We start from the raw sequence: 11941 nt of genomic DNA, 5'->3' as shown, positions 1-11941 counted from the left end.
CACTTGGCCTATAGAGTCCATACCAAAACTCATTCCACTCAGACCCGATCCACACCCCCTGCCCCCTCCTCCTCCCAGGTTCCTGGCACTGCAAGGTAACAGTGCTAACCACTGAAGCACCTGCACCTCTGACACTGAACCCATACAATCCAGCACAAGGTTTAGGCCAATACTTCAGTAATGAGGGAGTGCCACATTGGTAGTTGGCATCCACTTTTCGGGCTATTAAATCAAGGCAGATGTTAAGGATCTACTGAGCAGTTCAGTATTATCGTGGAACAGATTGAGCAAGACAGAGGAACAGGCACTTCTTCTGAAACACAGAACACAGGGAGAGCAGCTTCATGAAGACAAAGAGAAAAATTGAAATGTTCACTTCCCCTGCATGAAAATCTGACTATGTGATTCAGGAGGTCAGAATATTATGAATCACTATATATAAATATGTTAATTACGAACTAGATAGTTTTGCAACACATTTGACTTCATAGCAGTGACTGCACTTCAAAAGTAATTTATTGGTGTGAAGTACCTTAGGGACTCTGAGGACATAATAAAGGGATGCAACCATTTTTTGATCTTTCCTTTCCTTATTCCTAAACTAAAAAATAACACTATGTTAAACTGTGGGGATTGGAAAATGATCCGTTTCGAACACCTAACACCTGGTTAAGAATGATACTTCTTGTTGTTCCTTTTCCTCCCTGCAGCCTCAAATAAGCTGAATTGAAGACCAAGTTCATACATTTCAATTATAACACATTCTTTCCGAGGAACTCAAACCTGTGAACTTTGTAGAAAGGTTGAGTGAAGTACAAACTAAATGTATTTAAAGCCTAAGCTTTTGGCCTCCATATAATGAGTCTCATTCCATTTTGCTAAACTGTATTGGCTTACCTGTACCATGATATTATCACTGGAGGCAGCCTCTTGAGCCTCATTCACCCAACGTTTCACCACATCGTAGCTTGTAGATATGAGATGCTAAAGAATTTTTAAAACCATGAGAAATAAATAAATGCCCTTGCACACTGAAGAATAATTTTTAATACTGTATTCGTCACTAGCAAATAAAACCTCTTAGGTGAACAGCTAACAGAATTCTTGGTAGTGATGAAAAGACAGTTTGGGAATGCTGGAGATAAGAACAGAAAATGTTGCATTATATCTCCCTTTTGCTCTGGAAAACAGAAAGGCTACTGGCAGTTGATGAGAAAATGAAATCTCCCTAATTGCAGAGACACAGACTTGATTGTTGTTCCAAATTCAAAGTTGCAAATGAATAATTAAGCCTCTCTTTTACTTTCAGATATTGGCCTAGTTCCAATGCAATTCCAAAATATTGTTGACTTGCTGTGCAAGTTTCTCAGAGACTTATTTGGAGATTTAATGGTACAGTCAGATTGTGCATTGGTGTTGTATGTCAAAAAAAGGAGGACATTTATTTCTCCCCATTTCAAATGTGCTTTGAGAAATGGAGAGCTATGACTGTATTATTTTCCTTGGGAAAAGAAAGATTCAAGCCAGGCTGCTCTTCTGCAACATGTTGTGGACAAATAAAAGCAGTTTTGGCAGAGACCTGATTGAGGTCAACCATTCAACTTTTCATTTGAGGAATTGTGGGAAAAACCCAAATATTAGAAAGGAAATAGGCAGAACTGAGGGAAAAACAATGGTTGAACAATGTAATTCTACCTATATGATCTAAACGCAAGTTCCCTTGAGGAAATGGCAGCAAAGGTTCCTTTGTGTGTTGACCATCATGTTAAAGAAACATGGAAATTTAGTCAAAATCCCAGAGTGCTGTTAGTTTAAAATTGTCCCTGCTCCAGCAATAATAAGAAATATCATTCAGAGCAGAAGAATCTTAAACATGGTTTTGATTTTCAGGTAGCCTGAGAAAGTTCTTTAAAATCGCCACTGAGATTTATTATTTTGAGTAGTGTCTTAAATAGGTATCTTGTCAATTAGATGCTAATTTCTGGGTAGAATTTCTAAAAGTTAACATCTGCTTGTAAATCCTAACTTTCTGCATAGAGACCCATGGATTAACAAAGTAAAACTGTCCTTCATATCCTTTCATAGATAGGAACAAACTATGTAAATTTGATAGATATGAAAAAAATTATGTAGGTTTATTATTTCTTCAAAACATGCCCTTTTTGGAAAAATATTCAAGCTTTAAATGCACCCAGGTAACAAAGTAATAGTAGTATTGTGAATGGCTGTGCCTTCACATAATGCATTTTAACTGTAAAATGTTAATACTGAATTTAAAAGAATTCATATTTTGCAAACAATCAAAAGGTCTGGTCTTCTTTAAAATGAATGGGAAATTATTATTTTAGGCATCTTTACCAGAGAGGACACCAAGGCAGAGCTGGAAACACTTGCCACCTTATCCACAATAGCTTGTTTCATATAACGTTCAATCCCCTGCAGCATTGTCACCTACCAAGGGAATGACAGGAAGGAACATAAAATAAAACATATTCTAATACTTCTAACATTACCCGTGCCACAGAAACACTAACACTGCATTAAATATCTGTCAATGGTGAAATGAAGAGTGCTGCAGAGCTGTTGTTTGGTTCAGTTGATTTCACCCAAGTTAGTCACCTGTGGGCTGAAACTCTGCTCCAGATGTCAGCTTGACTGAGCACATGCCAACAAAAGAACCAGGTATGTGCTTTAATCATTGGCTCAGCGGGGAAATCAACTTAAAATACAAAACAATTTTATGAATATACAAACTAAAACAGGAAAACACCAAATAGTCTATTTAGCTGGTCCTATCAAAACAACTTGCATTTATATTCACCTTTAACATAGAGTACTTCACAGAATTACGAGATGGAGAATGAAAGAGAGGTAGAGAGAATGCAAGGTTAAGGGAGAGAATTTGATAAAGCAGTTAAAACGTGGTATGCACAAAGGGCTGGAATTGGAGAAAAGCAGACATCTTAGAGGGTTGTAGGATTGGAGGAAGTCATAGAGATAATTAGGTGCAAGCCATAGAGAGATTTACAAACAAGGAGTACAGTTTTGCAAACAAAACTTTAGCCAGGCAATCTCTTACTGAATGTACGAACCCATTTATGAAAATTACATCTGGAAAATTCCAGAAGCAATCAAGCAAACAGTATGGCACTGTTATCACCAGTCCCAGTTAACCGACCTATCAGATACAAAGTGAAATACCTTGTTCTTTTTGTTAACCTGCAGGTACACAATTAGTTTCCTTCTGAACTAGATTCAAATTTGAGGTTGGTGATATTGGTTTAATTTCATCTATACAACAAATTGAAGCATGAACTTTGATTTGATCATAAACAGACGGGTTAACTTTTACTCTAAATCACATCCACTGGCCCTAGCTTCAAGTCTGCTTCCTGCATTTTGACATAATTTTATAGCCAAAATTTGCTAGATAATTCCTCAAATTTATAATAAAGAAATGGAGGCTTCATTATATCCCTCCACAGTAGCTGCACAACCTGTTCTCTCTCCAGAAGGAATACTTACATCTGTAATACGGCACAACGCTCTTACAGCCGGACCTCTGTACACATCATCCTTCCCAGTCATGTCCTTGGTCAAACTTGATATATTAACAAACAGAAAATAATATTAATTAACTGGAAAATCTTCCTTAAAGTCATGTGGTTGGTGGGCAAATAGAGTTTTAGAATATTATGATGAGTTAATATAGAATTTAGATATTTATTTTTCGAACGCTGCGGTCTCCGTTTCAGGAAAGCAGTATTTTGAACTATAATCTGCTCTTGTCAGTCCAAAATCATAAAATGTATCCCTAGAGTCGCACCAACAATTACACTTCTTTGCTACTTTGAGACAGTTTCTAAACTAAGAGTCAAGAGGAATAAGAACTTTCCATACTACTGACTACCTCTTCATTTTTTTTTTTAACCTACTCAAGCCAATTTTACATGGCTACCTTAAGTTTTAACATGGAAGCAGAGTGAGTAAAAGTGAACAAAATATGCATAGACGCTCTATGATGCAATGTTAGTGCTCTTATGTCTGGGCGACAAAGTCCAGGTTCAAGTCTTACCTCCCAGAGGTGTGTAAGAACATCTCTCTGAACAGGTTCATTAGAAATAGACAGGAAAATAATAAATATGATAATACCAAAGACGTAATTACCTAAGTTTTTATTGCTGGAGATAAAATTGGTACTTCACCAAAGAAACAGCCAGAAATGGAAAAATCATCATTCCCCAAGTAAAAGAGTAACTAGGTAGTTCCCCAGAAACTGTAACACATACTTCCAAAAGGGATCAGATAGTGCTTTTAAAGCCAATTGCTCACAACTTTGTTGGCAAATTTATTTAAGTAATTTTGTCCAGTTCAGAAATTTCCCTGAGAACTTGGCTACACATCCAAACACCAGAACCCTAATATATAATGGTTCTAGCACCTTTTCCAACTGGAATATGTCAAAGTGCTGAAGATAATTAAATAGCCGGTTGTAAAACACACCAACCTCCAAATGGAATCCTAAGCAATATTGCAACTGAAGTTAACTCTCTTTGCTCCCAGTTATAAAGTTTATACTTAAATCATGGTAGAATAAATGAAATTAGAGTCATAGAGATGTACAGTATGGAAACAGATCCTTCGGTCCAACCTGCCCATGCTGACCAGATATCCCAACCCAATCTAGTCCCACCCGCCAGCACCCGGCTCATATCCCTCCAAACCCTTCCTATTCATATACCCATCCAAATGCCTCTTAAACGTTGCAATTGTACCAGCCTCCACCACATCCTCTGGCAGCTCATTCCATACACGTACCACCCTCTGCGTGAAAAAGTTGCCCCTTAGGTCTCTTTTATATCTTTCCCCTCTCACCCTAAACATATGCCCTCTAGTTCTGGATTCCCCGACCCCAGGGAAAAGACTTTGCCTATTTATCCTATCCATGCCCCTCATAATTTTGTAAACCTCTATAAGGTCACTCCTCAGCCTCCGACGCTCCAGGGAAAACAGCCCCAGCCTGTTCAGCCTCTCCCTGTAGCTCAGATCCTCCAACCCTAGCAACATCCTTGTAAATCTTTTCTGAACCCTTTCACATTTCACAACATCTTTCCGATAGGAAGGAGACCTGAATTGCATGCAATATTCCAACAGTGGCCTAACCAATGTCCTGTACAGCCGCAACATGACCTCCCAACTCCTGTACTCAATACTCTGATCAATAAAGGCAAGCATACCAAATGCCTTCTTCACTATCCTATCTACCTGCGACTCCACTTTCAAGGAGCTATGAACCTGCACTTCAAGGTCTCTTTGTTCAGCAACACTCCCTAGGACCTTACCATTAAGTGTATAAGTCCTGCTAAGATTTGCTTTCCCAAAATGCAGCATCTCGCATTTATCTGCCACCTCTCAGCCCATTGGCCCATCTGGTCCAGATCCTGTTGTAATCTGAGGTAACCTTCTTCGCTGTCCACTACACCTCCAATTTTGCTGTCATCTGCAAACTTACTAACTGTACCTCTTATGCTCGCATCCAAATAATTTATGTAAATGACAAAAAGTAGAGGGCCCAGCACCGATCCTTGTGGCACTCCACTGGTCACAGGCCTCCACCACCACCCTCTGTCTTCTACCTTTGAGCCAGTTCTGTATCCAAATGGCTAGTTCTCCCTGTATTCCATGAGATCTAACCTTGCTAATCAGTCTCCCATGGGGAACCTTGTCGAACGCTTTACTGAAATCCCTTTAGATCACATCTACTGCTCTGCCCTCATCAATCTTTTTTGTTACTTCATCAAAAAACTCATTACTAAGGCTAATTGTACTTTCTCACTCTTACCTGCTTGTGACTATTATTACATCTTCTGATATGTTCGCCATCTCTTTGATTGTCAAGTAGCACATTCTTCTAAGAGTTTGCTGTAAACGAATAATTTCTTTTTAAAGAAGTGTACAGTCTCTCAGAAATTAATGAGCAACTTAAATTGTAACAACGAGGAATAATACTATTTCCTGGAAGATTAGACAAGTTTTTGAAGAACACCTAAGCAGATCAAAGAACATAAATGCATTAAAGAATAAATAATAATTAAGAACAGGAAATAAGATTGGGGCAGACAATACAGGCCTTGAAGCCAGTTCCTTAATTTAGTATTAAGGCTGCATTTTTACATCCACTTTCGTCTTAACATCTATTGATTTTGATCTGGAAAATATTTATTCACTAAGCATCATCAGTCCTTTAACTCAAGAGTTCCAAAAAATCTCAGACCTGAGTGAAGATGTTTCTCTTCATTTCACATAAATGGGCATTCCCTTATTCTGAGACTGTAATTCCAGACTCTTCAGCCCAGGGAATCAGCCTATAAAGAAGACTTGACAGGCTAGATGCTAAGAATTTCATATGTTTCAATAACATTGCCTTAGGTTTTCTAAACTTTAGAGAACATGGGCTCAAAGAACAAAGAAAATTTACAGCCCAGGCCCTTTGGCCCTCCAAGCCTGAGCCGATCCAAATCCACTGCCTAAACCTATCGCCCAATTCCTAAGCATCTGTATCCTTCTGCTCCCCACCTACTCATACATCTGTCCAGACGCACCTTAAATGAATCTACCGTGCCTGCCTCTACTACCTCTGCTGCCAATGCATTCTAGGCACTACCACCCTCTGTGTAAAGTACTTGCCACGTATATCCCCCTTAAACTTTTCACTTCTCACTTTGAACGTGTGACCTCTCGTCATTGAATCCCTCACCCTGGGAAAAAGCTTCTATCTACCCCGTTTATACCCTTCATGATTTTGTAGACCTCAATCAGGTCCCCCCCTCAATCTCCTTTTTTCTAATGAAAACACTCCTAACCTACTCAACCTCTCTTCATAGCTAGCACCTTTCATAGGAGGCAACATCCTCATAAACCTTCTCTGCACCTTCTCCAAAGTGTCCACTTCCTTTTGGTAATGTGGTGACCAGAACTGTACACAGTATTCTAAATGCGGTCAAACCAAAGTCTTGTACAATTTTAATTGTCAGCTCTTATACTCAATACCCCGTCCGATGAAGGCAAGCATACCATATGCCTTCTTGACCACTCTATCCACCTGTGCAGCCACCTTCAGGGTACAATGGACTGAACTCCCAGATCTCTCTGCTCATCAACTTTTCTCAAGGCTCTTCCGTTTACAGTATAGTTCGCTCTAGAATTAGACTTCCCAAAATGCATCACATTACATTTGCCTGGATTGAACTCCATCTGCCACTTCTCACCCAACTCTCTAGTCTATGTATATTCTCCAGTATTCTTTGACAGTCCCCTATGCTTTCTGCTACTCCTCCAATCTTCGTGTCATCTGAAAACTTACTGATCAGACCAACAATGCCCTCTTCCAGATCATTTCATGTCATAGACATGTACAGCATGGAAACAGACCCTTCGGTCCAATACGTCCATGCCGACCAGATATCCCAACCCAATCTAGTCCCACCTGCCAGCACCCGGCCCATATCTCTCCAAACCCTTCCAAATGCATTTTATCACAAAGAACAGTGGCGCCAGCACTGATCCCTGAGGAATACCACTGGTCACCTTTCTCCATTTTGAGAAACTCCCTTCAACTACAACTCTCTGTCTCCTGTTGCTCAACCAGTTCTTTATCCATCTAGCTAGTACACCTGGCACACCATGTGACTTCACTTTCTCCATTAGTTTACCATGGGGAACCTTATCAGACGCCTTACTAAAGTCCATTTATATGACATCTACAGCCCTTCCTTCCTCTATCAATTTGGTCACTTCCTCAAAGAACTCTATTAAGGTAGTAAGGCACGAGCTTCCCCGCACAAAACCATGTTGCCTATCACTGATAAGCCCACTCTTAAGTAGATTTTATCCTTCAGTACCTTCTCCAGCAACTTTCCCACTACTGATGTCAGGCTCACTGGTCTGTAGTTACTTGGAATATCCCTACTATCCTTCTTGTACAGGGGGATGACATGAGCAACCCTCCAGTCTGCCGGCACCTCATCTGTGTTTAAAGATGCTACAAAGATATCTGTCAGGGCCCCAGGTATTCCTCTCTCGCCTCCCTCAGCAACCTAGGATAGATCCCATACGGACCTGGGGATTTGTCCACCTTAATATCCTTTAGTCTTCCCAACACATCTTCCCTCCTTATGTCAATGTGATCCAGAGTAAACAAACTTCTATCTCTTATCTCAGCACTCATCACCTCCCGTTCCTCAGTGAACATTCACCTATTAAGATAGTCATCTCATTACCATCAGGTTGTATGCTTACTCACTGAGCTGGTAGATTTGTTCTCAGATGTTTCATCACCATGCTAGGTAACATCATCAGTAAGCCTCAGATGAAGCGGTGGTGTTCTGTCCTGCTTGCTATTTATCTGTCTTGGTCTGTTATGGTGGGTGATATCACTTCCGGGTCTTTTTCTGAGAAGTTGGTAAATGGGATCCAAATCAATATGTTTGTTCATGAAGTTCCAGATTGAATGCCAGATCTCTCGGAATTCCCGTGCATGTCTTTGTTTAGCCTGTCTCAGGATGGCTGTGTTGTCCCAGTTGAATTGGTGTCCCTCTTTGTCTGTGTGTATGGACACTATGGGTAGTTGGTCATGTCCTTTGGTGGCTAGTTGGTGCTCATGTATCCTGGCAGCTAGCTTCTTGCCTGTCTGTTCAATGTAATGTTTGTTGCAGTCCTTGCAGGATATTTTGTATATGACGTTCATTCTGCTGGTTGTTGGTACGGGGTCCTTTAAATTCATCAAGAGCTGTTTCAGTGCGGTGGTAGGTTTTTGGGCTACCATAATGACGAGGGGCCAGAGCAGTCTGGTCGTCATCTCAGAGATGTCTTTAATGTATGGCAGGGAGGCTAGAGTTTTTGGGCATGTTGTGTCTTCTTGTTTAGGCCTGTTGTGTAGGAATCGGCAGACTGCGCTTAACGGGGAACCGTTGTTCCTGAATTCATTGTACAGGTGTTTTTCCTCAGCTTCTCTTAGTTCCTGGGGGCTGCAGCGTGTTGTGGCTCATTTAAATCATGTCCTGATGCAGCTCCATTTGTGGGTGCAGGGATGATTGCTCCTGCAGTTGAGTTTCTGGTCATTGTGTCTAGCTTTCCTGTAAACACGCTTCTGCAGCTCCCCAGGAGCTTTGCATTCTACCGTGACATCTAGGAAGGGGAGTATGTTGTTGTTCTCTTCCTCTTTGGTGAACTTTATATCGGTAAGGATGCGGTTTGTGTGTTTCTTCTAATTTGTTACGTTTCATCATCCATATAGCGGACCCAAAGCTTGGGCTGGATCATGCAAAGTGCTGTTCATTCTAACCTCTGCATAACTGCTTCTGCTAAGAGTCCTGATTTTGGTAATCCCATAGGCCTCCCATTGATGTGTTTGTAGGCCTGGTCTTTGAAGGTGAAGTGGGTTGTGAGGCACAGATCTACTAGTTTGAGGATGCTGTCCTTGCTGATGGAGTTGGTGCGGTCAGGTTTGTATCTTTGGTTTGTCTAGCAGTGAGGCCAGTGTTTCTTTGGCCAGGGTGATGTTTATTGATGTGAATAGGGCTGTCAGGTCAAAAGAAACCATGACCTCGTCATCCTCTACCTTGGTGTCTTTGATGATGTTAAGGAATTCCTGGATGGAGCGGCTTGAGTCTTCTACTAGGTGTTTCAGTTTGCGTTGCAGTTCCTTTGCTAGTCAGTGTACCGGGAAGTGAGACTATGGATCTGAGGGGGGACCCTTGTTTATGTACCTTTGGTAAACTGTAGAAATGAGTATGTTGGATCCTTCAGGTTTCATTCTGTGAATGTCTATCTTGTTAATTTCACCTGCCTTGTGAAGTTTCCTCAAGGATGCTAAAATACAGTTTTCTAGCTGTGGAGTCAGGTCCGTTGGCCCCTATTGGTAGGTATCGATATCTGTGAATAATGTGTTTGCTTTTTCAATGTATTGCGTTCTGTTCAGGATGACAGTCATGTGCCTTTTGTCTGATGGGAGGATTATGATATTTCTGTCTCTTCCGAGTCCTTGCAGGGCTTTTCTTTCCAGTATGTGGAGGGTTCATCAGAAGCTTATAATCAATAAGGTCACCCATCAACCTCCTACAATCCAGTGAAAAATGTTTCAGCTTTTCCAGTTTATTTTTATATCTCAAATTCTCCATTCCCACTAACATTCTGGTAAATCTTTCCTGAACCCTCTCCAATTTAATAATAGCCTCCCCACAGTAGGGTGATCAAAGCATTGAGGAGACTAATAAATGTGGGTATTCAAAGGGAGTAGGGTAACCTTCTACAAGAATCCAAAAAATGATATACAGGTACTGCAAGCAGTGAAGAAGGCAACTTGTTCATTAACATTTGTTGCAAAAGTGTTTACTACAAGAGAAATAAAATATTACAACTAATATGCTAATATATAAAACATTGATATTGGGTAGCATTATCATCCTGATAATTGGGACAGATTTAGCAACTCAAAACTGAGGATCCATAGGCAGAGGGGAGATTCCTGAAGAAGGGCCTGTGCCCGAAACGTCGAATCTCCTGTTCCCTGGATGCTGCCTGACCTGCTGTGCAATAAAGTTTCAACTTTGATCTCCAGCATCTGCAGACCTCACTTTCTCCTCCCTGATCAGACCTGCACACAGTATTCCAGAAGAGCTCACCAATGTTCTGTACAACCTCAAAATGACATCCTAAGTCTTATACTCAAAGGTCTGAGCAATGAAGGGAAGCGTGCTAAATGCCTTTTTAACCACCCTGTCTACCTTTGACGCAAATTTCAAAGACTTATGTACCTGAACCCTTACATCTCACTGTTCTACAACACTAACCAGGTCACTACCATTAATTGTGTAAGTCCTGTCCTTGTTTGTATTACCAAAATACAATACATCACGTTTATCCAAATTAAACTTCATTTGTCACACCTCACCGCCTTGACTCAATTGATCAAGATCTCTGTAATCTTAGATAACCTTCTTCACTGTCCACAATACGTTCAATCCAAATCATTTAGATAAATGACAAATAAAAGTAGACCCAATACCAATCCCTGTGGAGCACCACTGGTCACAGGCCTCCAGTCCAAAAAACAACACTCCACCATCATTCTCTGGCTCCTACTGGCAAACGCACCCTGAATTCCACGTGATCTAACTTTATTAATTAGTATACCATATGGAATCTCGTCAAAGGCTTTACTAAAGTCCAACTAAACAACATCTTCTGCTCTGCCCTCAAATCTTTTTTTGTTACTTCATACTTCATTAAAAGAAACTCAATCAAGTTTGTGTGACTTCAATTTTCCTTGCACAAAATCATGCTGACTATCCCTAATTAGTCCTTGCCTCTCCAAATGAATGTAAATCCTATCTTACAGAATCACCTCAAGCAACTTATCCACCACTGATGTCAGGCTTACAGGTGAATAGTTTCCAGGTTTCTTCATACAGTCTTTCTTAAACAATGATACATTAGTCACCCTCCAGTCCTCCGGTACTTCTCCCTATTTATAGACGTTACAAATATTTATGCTAGGGGCCCCACAATTTCATCGCTAGCTTCCCACAATGTGCTGCATCAGTCAGTAGCTTATTTCTTTGTAAGTGCTGCTTCATTGCACTGTCGATGACCCTCTCCATCACATGGCTGACAACTGGTGGTAACTGGTCAGATTGGATTTGACCTGCGTCTTTGTACACAGCACGTACCAGACAACATTCCACAGTGTCAAGTAGATGTAATGTTACATCTGTCTTGGAACAGTTTGGCTGGGCGCGTAGTTTTGGAGTGCAAGTGTTCAGTATTATTTCTGAAATACTGTCAGAGCTCATAGCTTTTGCAGTAACTAGTGCCTTCAGCTATTTCTTGATATCATATAGAGTGAATAGAATTGACTGAAGACTGCCATCTGTACTGTGGG

At 40.7% G+C, this 11941-nt stretch overlaps 2 protein-coding genes across 6 annotated transcripts in view; one reads left to right on the top strand and one right to left on the bottom strand.

The window, feature by feature from the left end:
* LOC122561818 (coatomer subunit gamma-2) overlaps nucleotides 1-11941 on the bottom strand; it is a 60929-nt gene that overhangs the window by 26427 nt on the left and 22561 nt on the right. The window contains exons 5-8 of the mRNA XM_043714021.2: nucleotides 5843-5922; nucleotides 3526-3601; nucleotides 2359-2451; nucleotides 898-984 (exon numbers count right to left, since the gene is read on the bottom strand). Coding sequence (XP_043569956.2) covers nucleotides 898-984; nucleotides 2359-2451; nucleotides 3526-3601; nucleotides 5843-5922 — 336 coding nt within the window. The remainder of the gene's footprint in view (nucleotides 1-897; nucleotides 985-2358; nucleotides 2452-3525; nucleotides 3602-5842; nucleotides 5923-11941) is intronic.
* The window catches only part of mest (mesoderm specific transcript), an 80878-nt gene that overhangs the window by 62398 nt on the left and 6539 nt on the right, over nucleotides 1-11941 (top strand). The gene's annotated exons all lie outside the window — the stretch shown is intronic.

Source organism: Chiloscyllium plagiosum, unplaced genomic scaffold (genome assembly GCF_037043375.1).
Source record: "Chiloscyllium plagiosum isolate Xiang-an unplaced genomic scaffold, Cpla_swu_hap1 HiC_scaffold_23, whole genome shotgun sequence".
Lineage (NCBI taxonomy): Eukaryota > Metazoa > Chordata > Chondrichthyes > Orectolobiformes > Hemiscylliidae > Chiloscyllium > Chiloscyllium plagiosum.
Note: the sequence above shows the minus strand (reverse complement) of the source record. Positions and strands in the feature narration are given on the sequence as shown.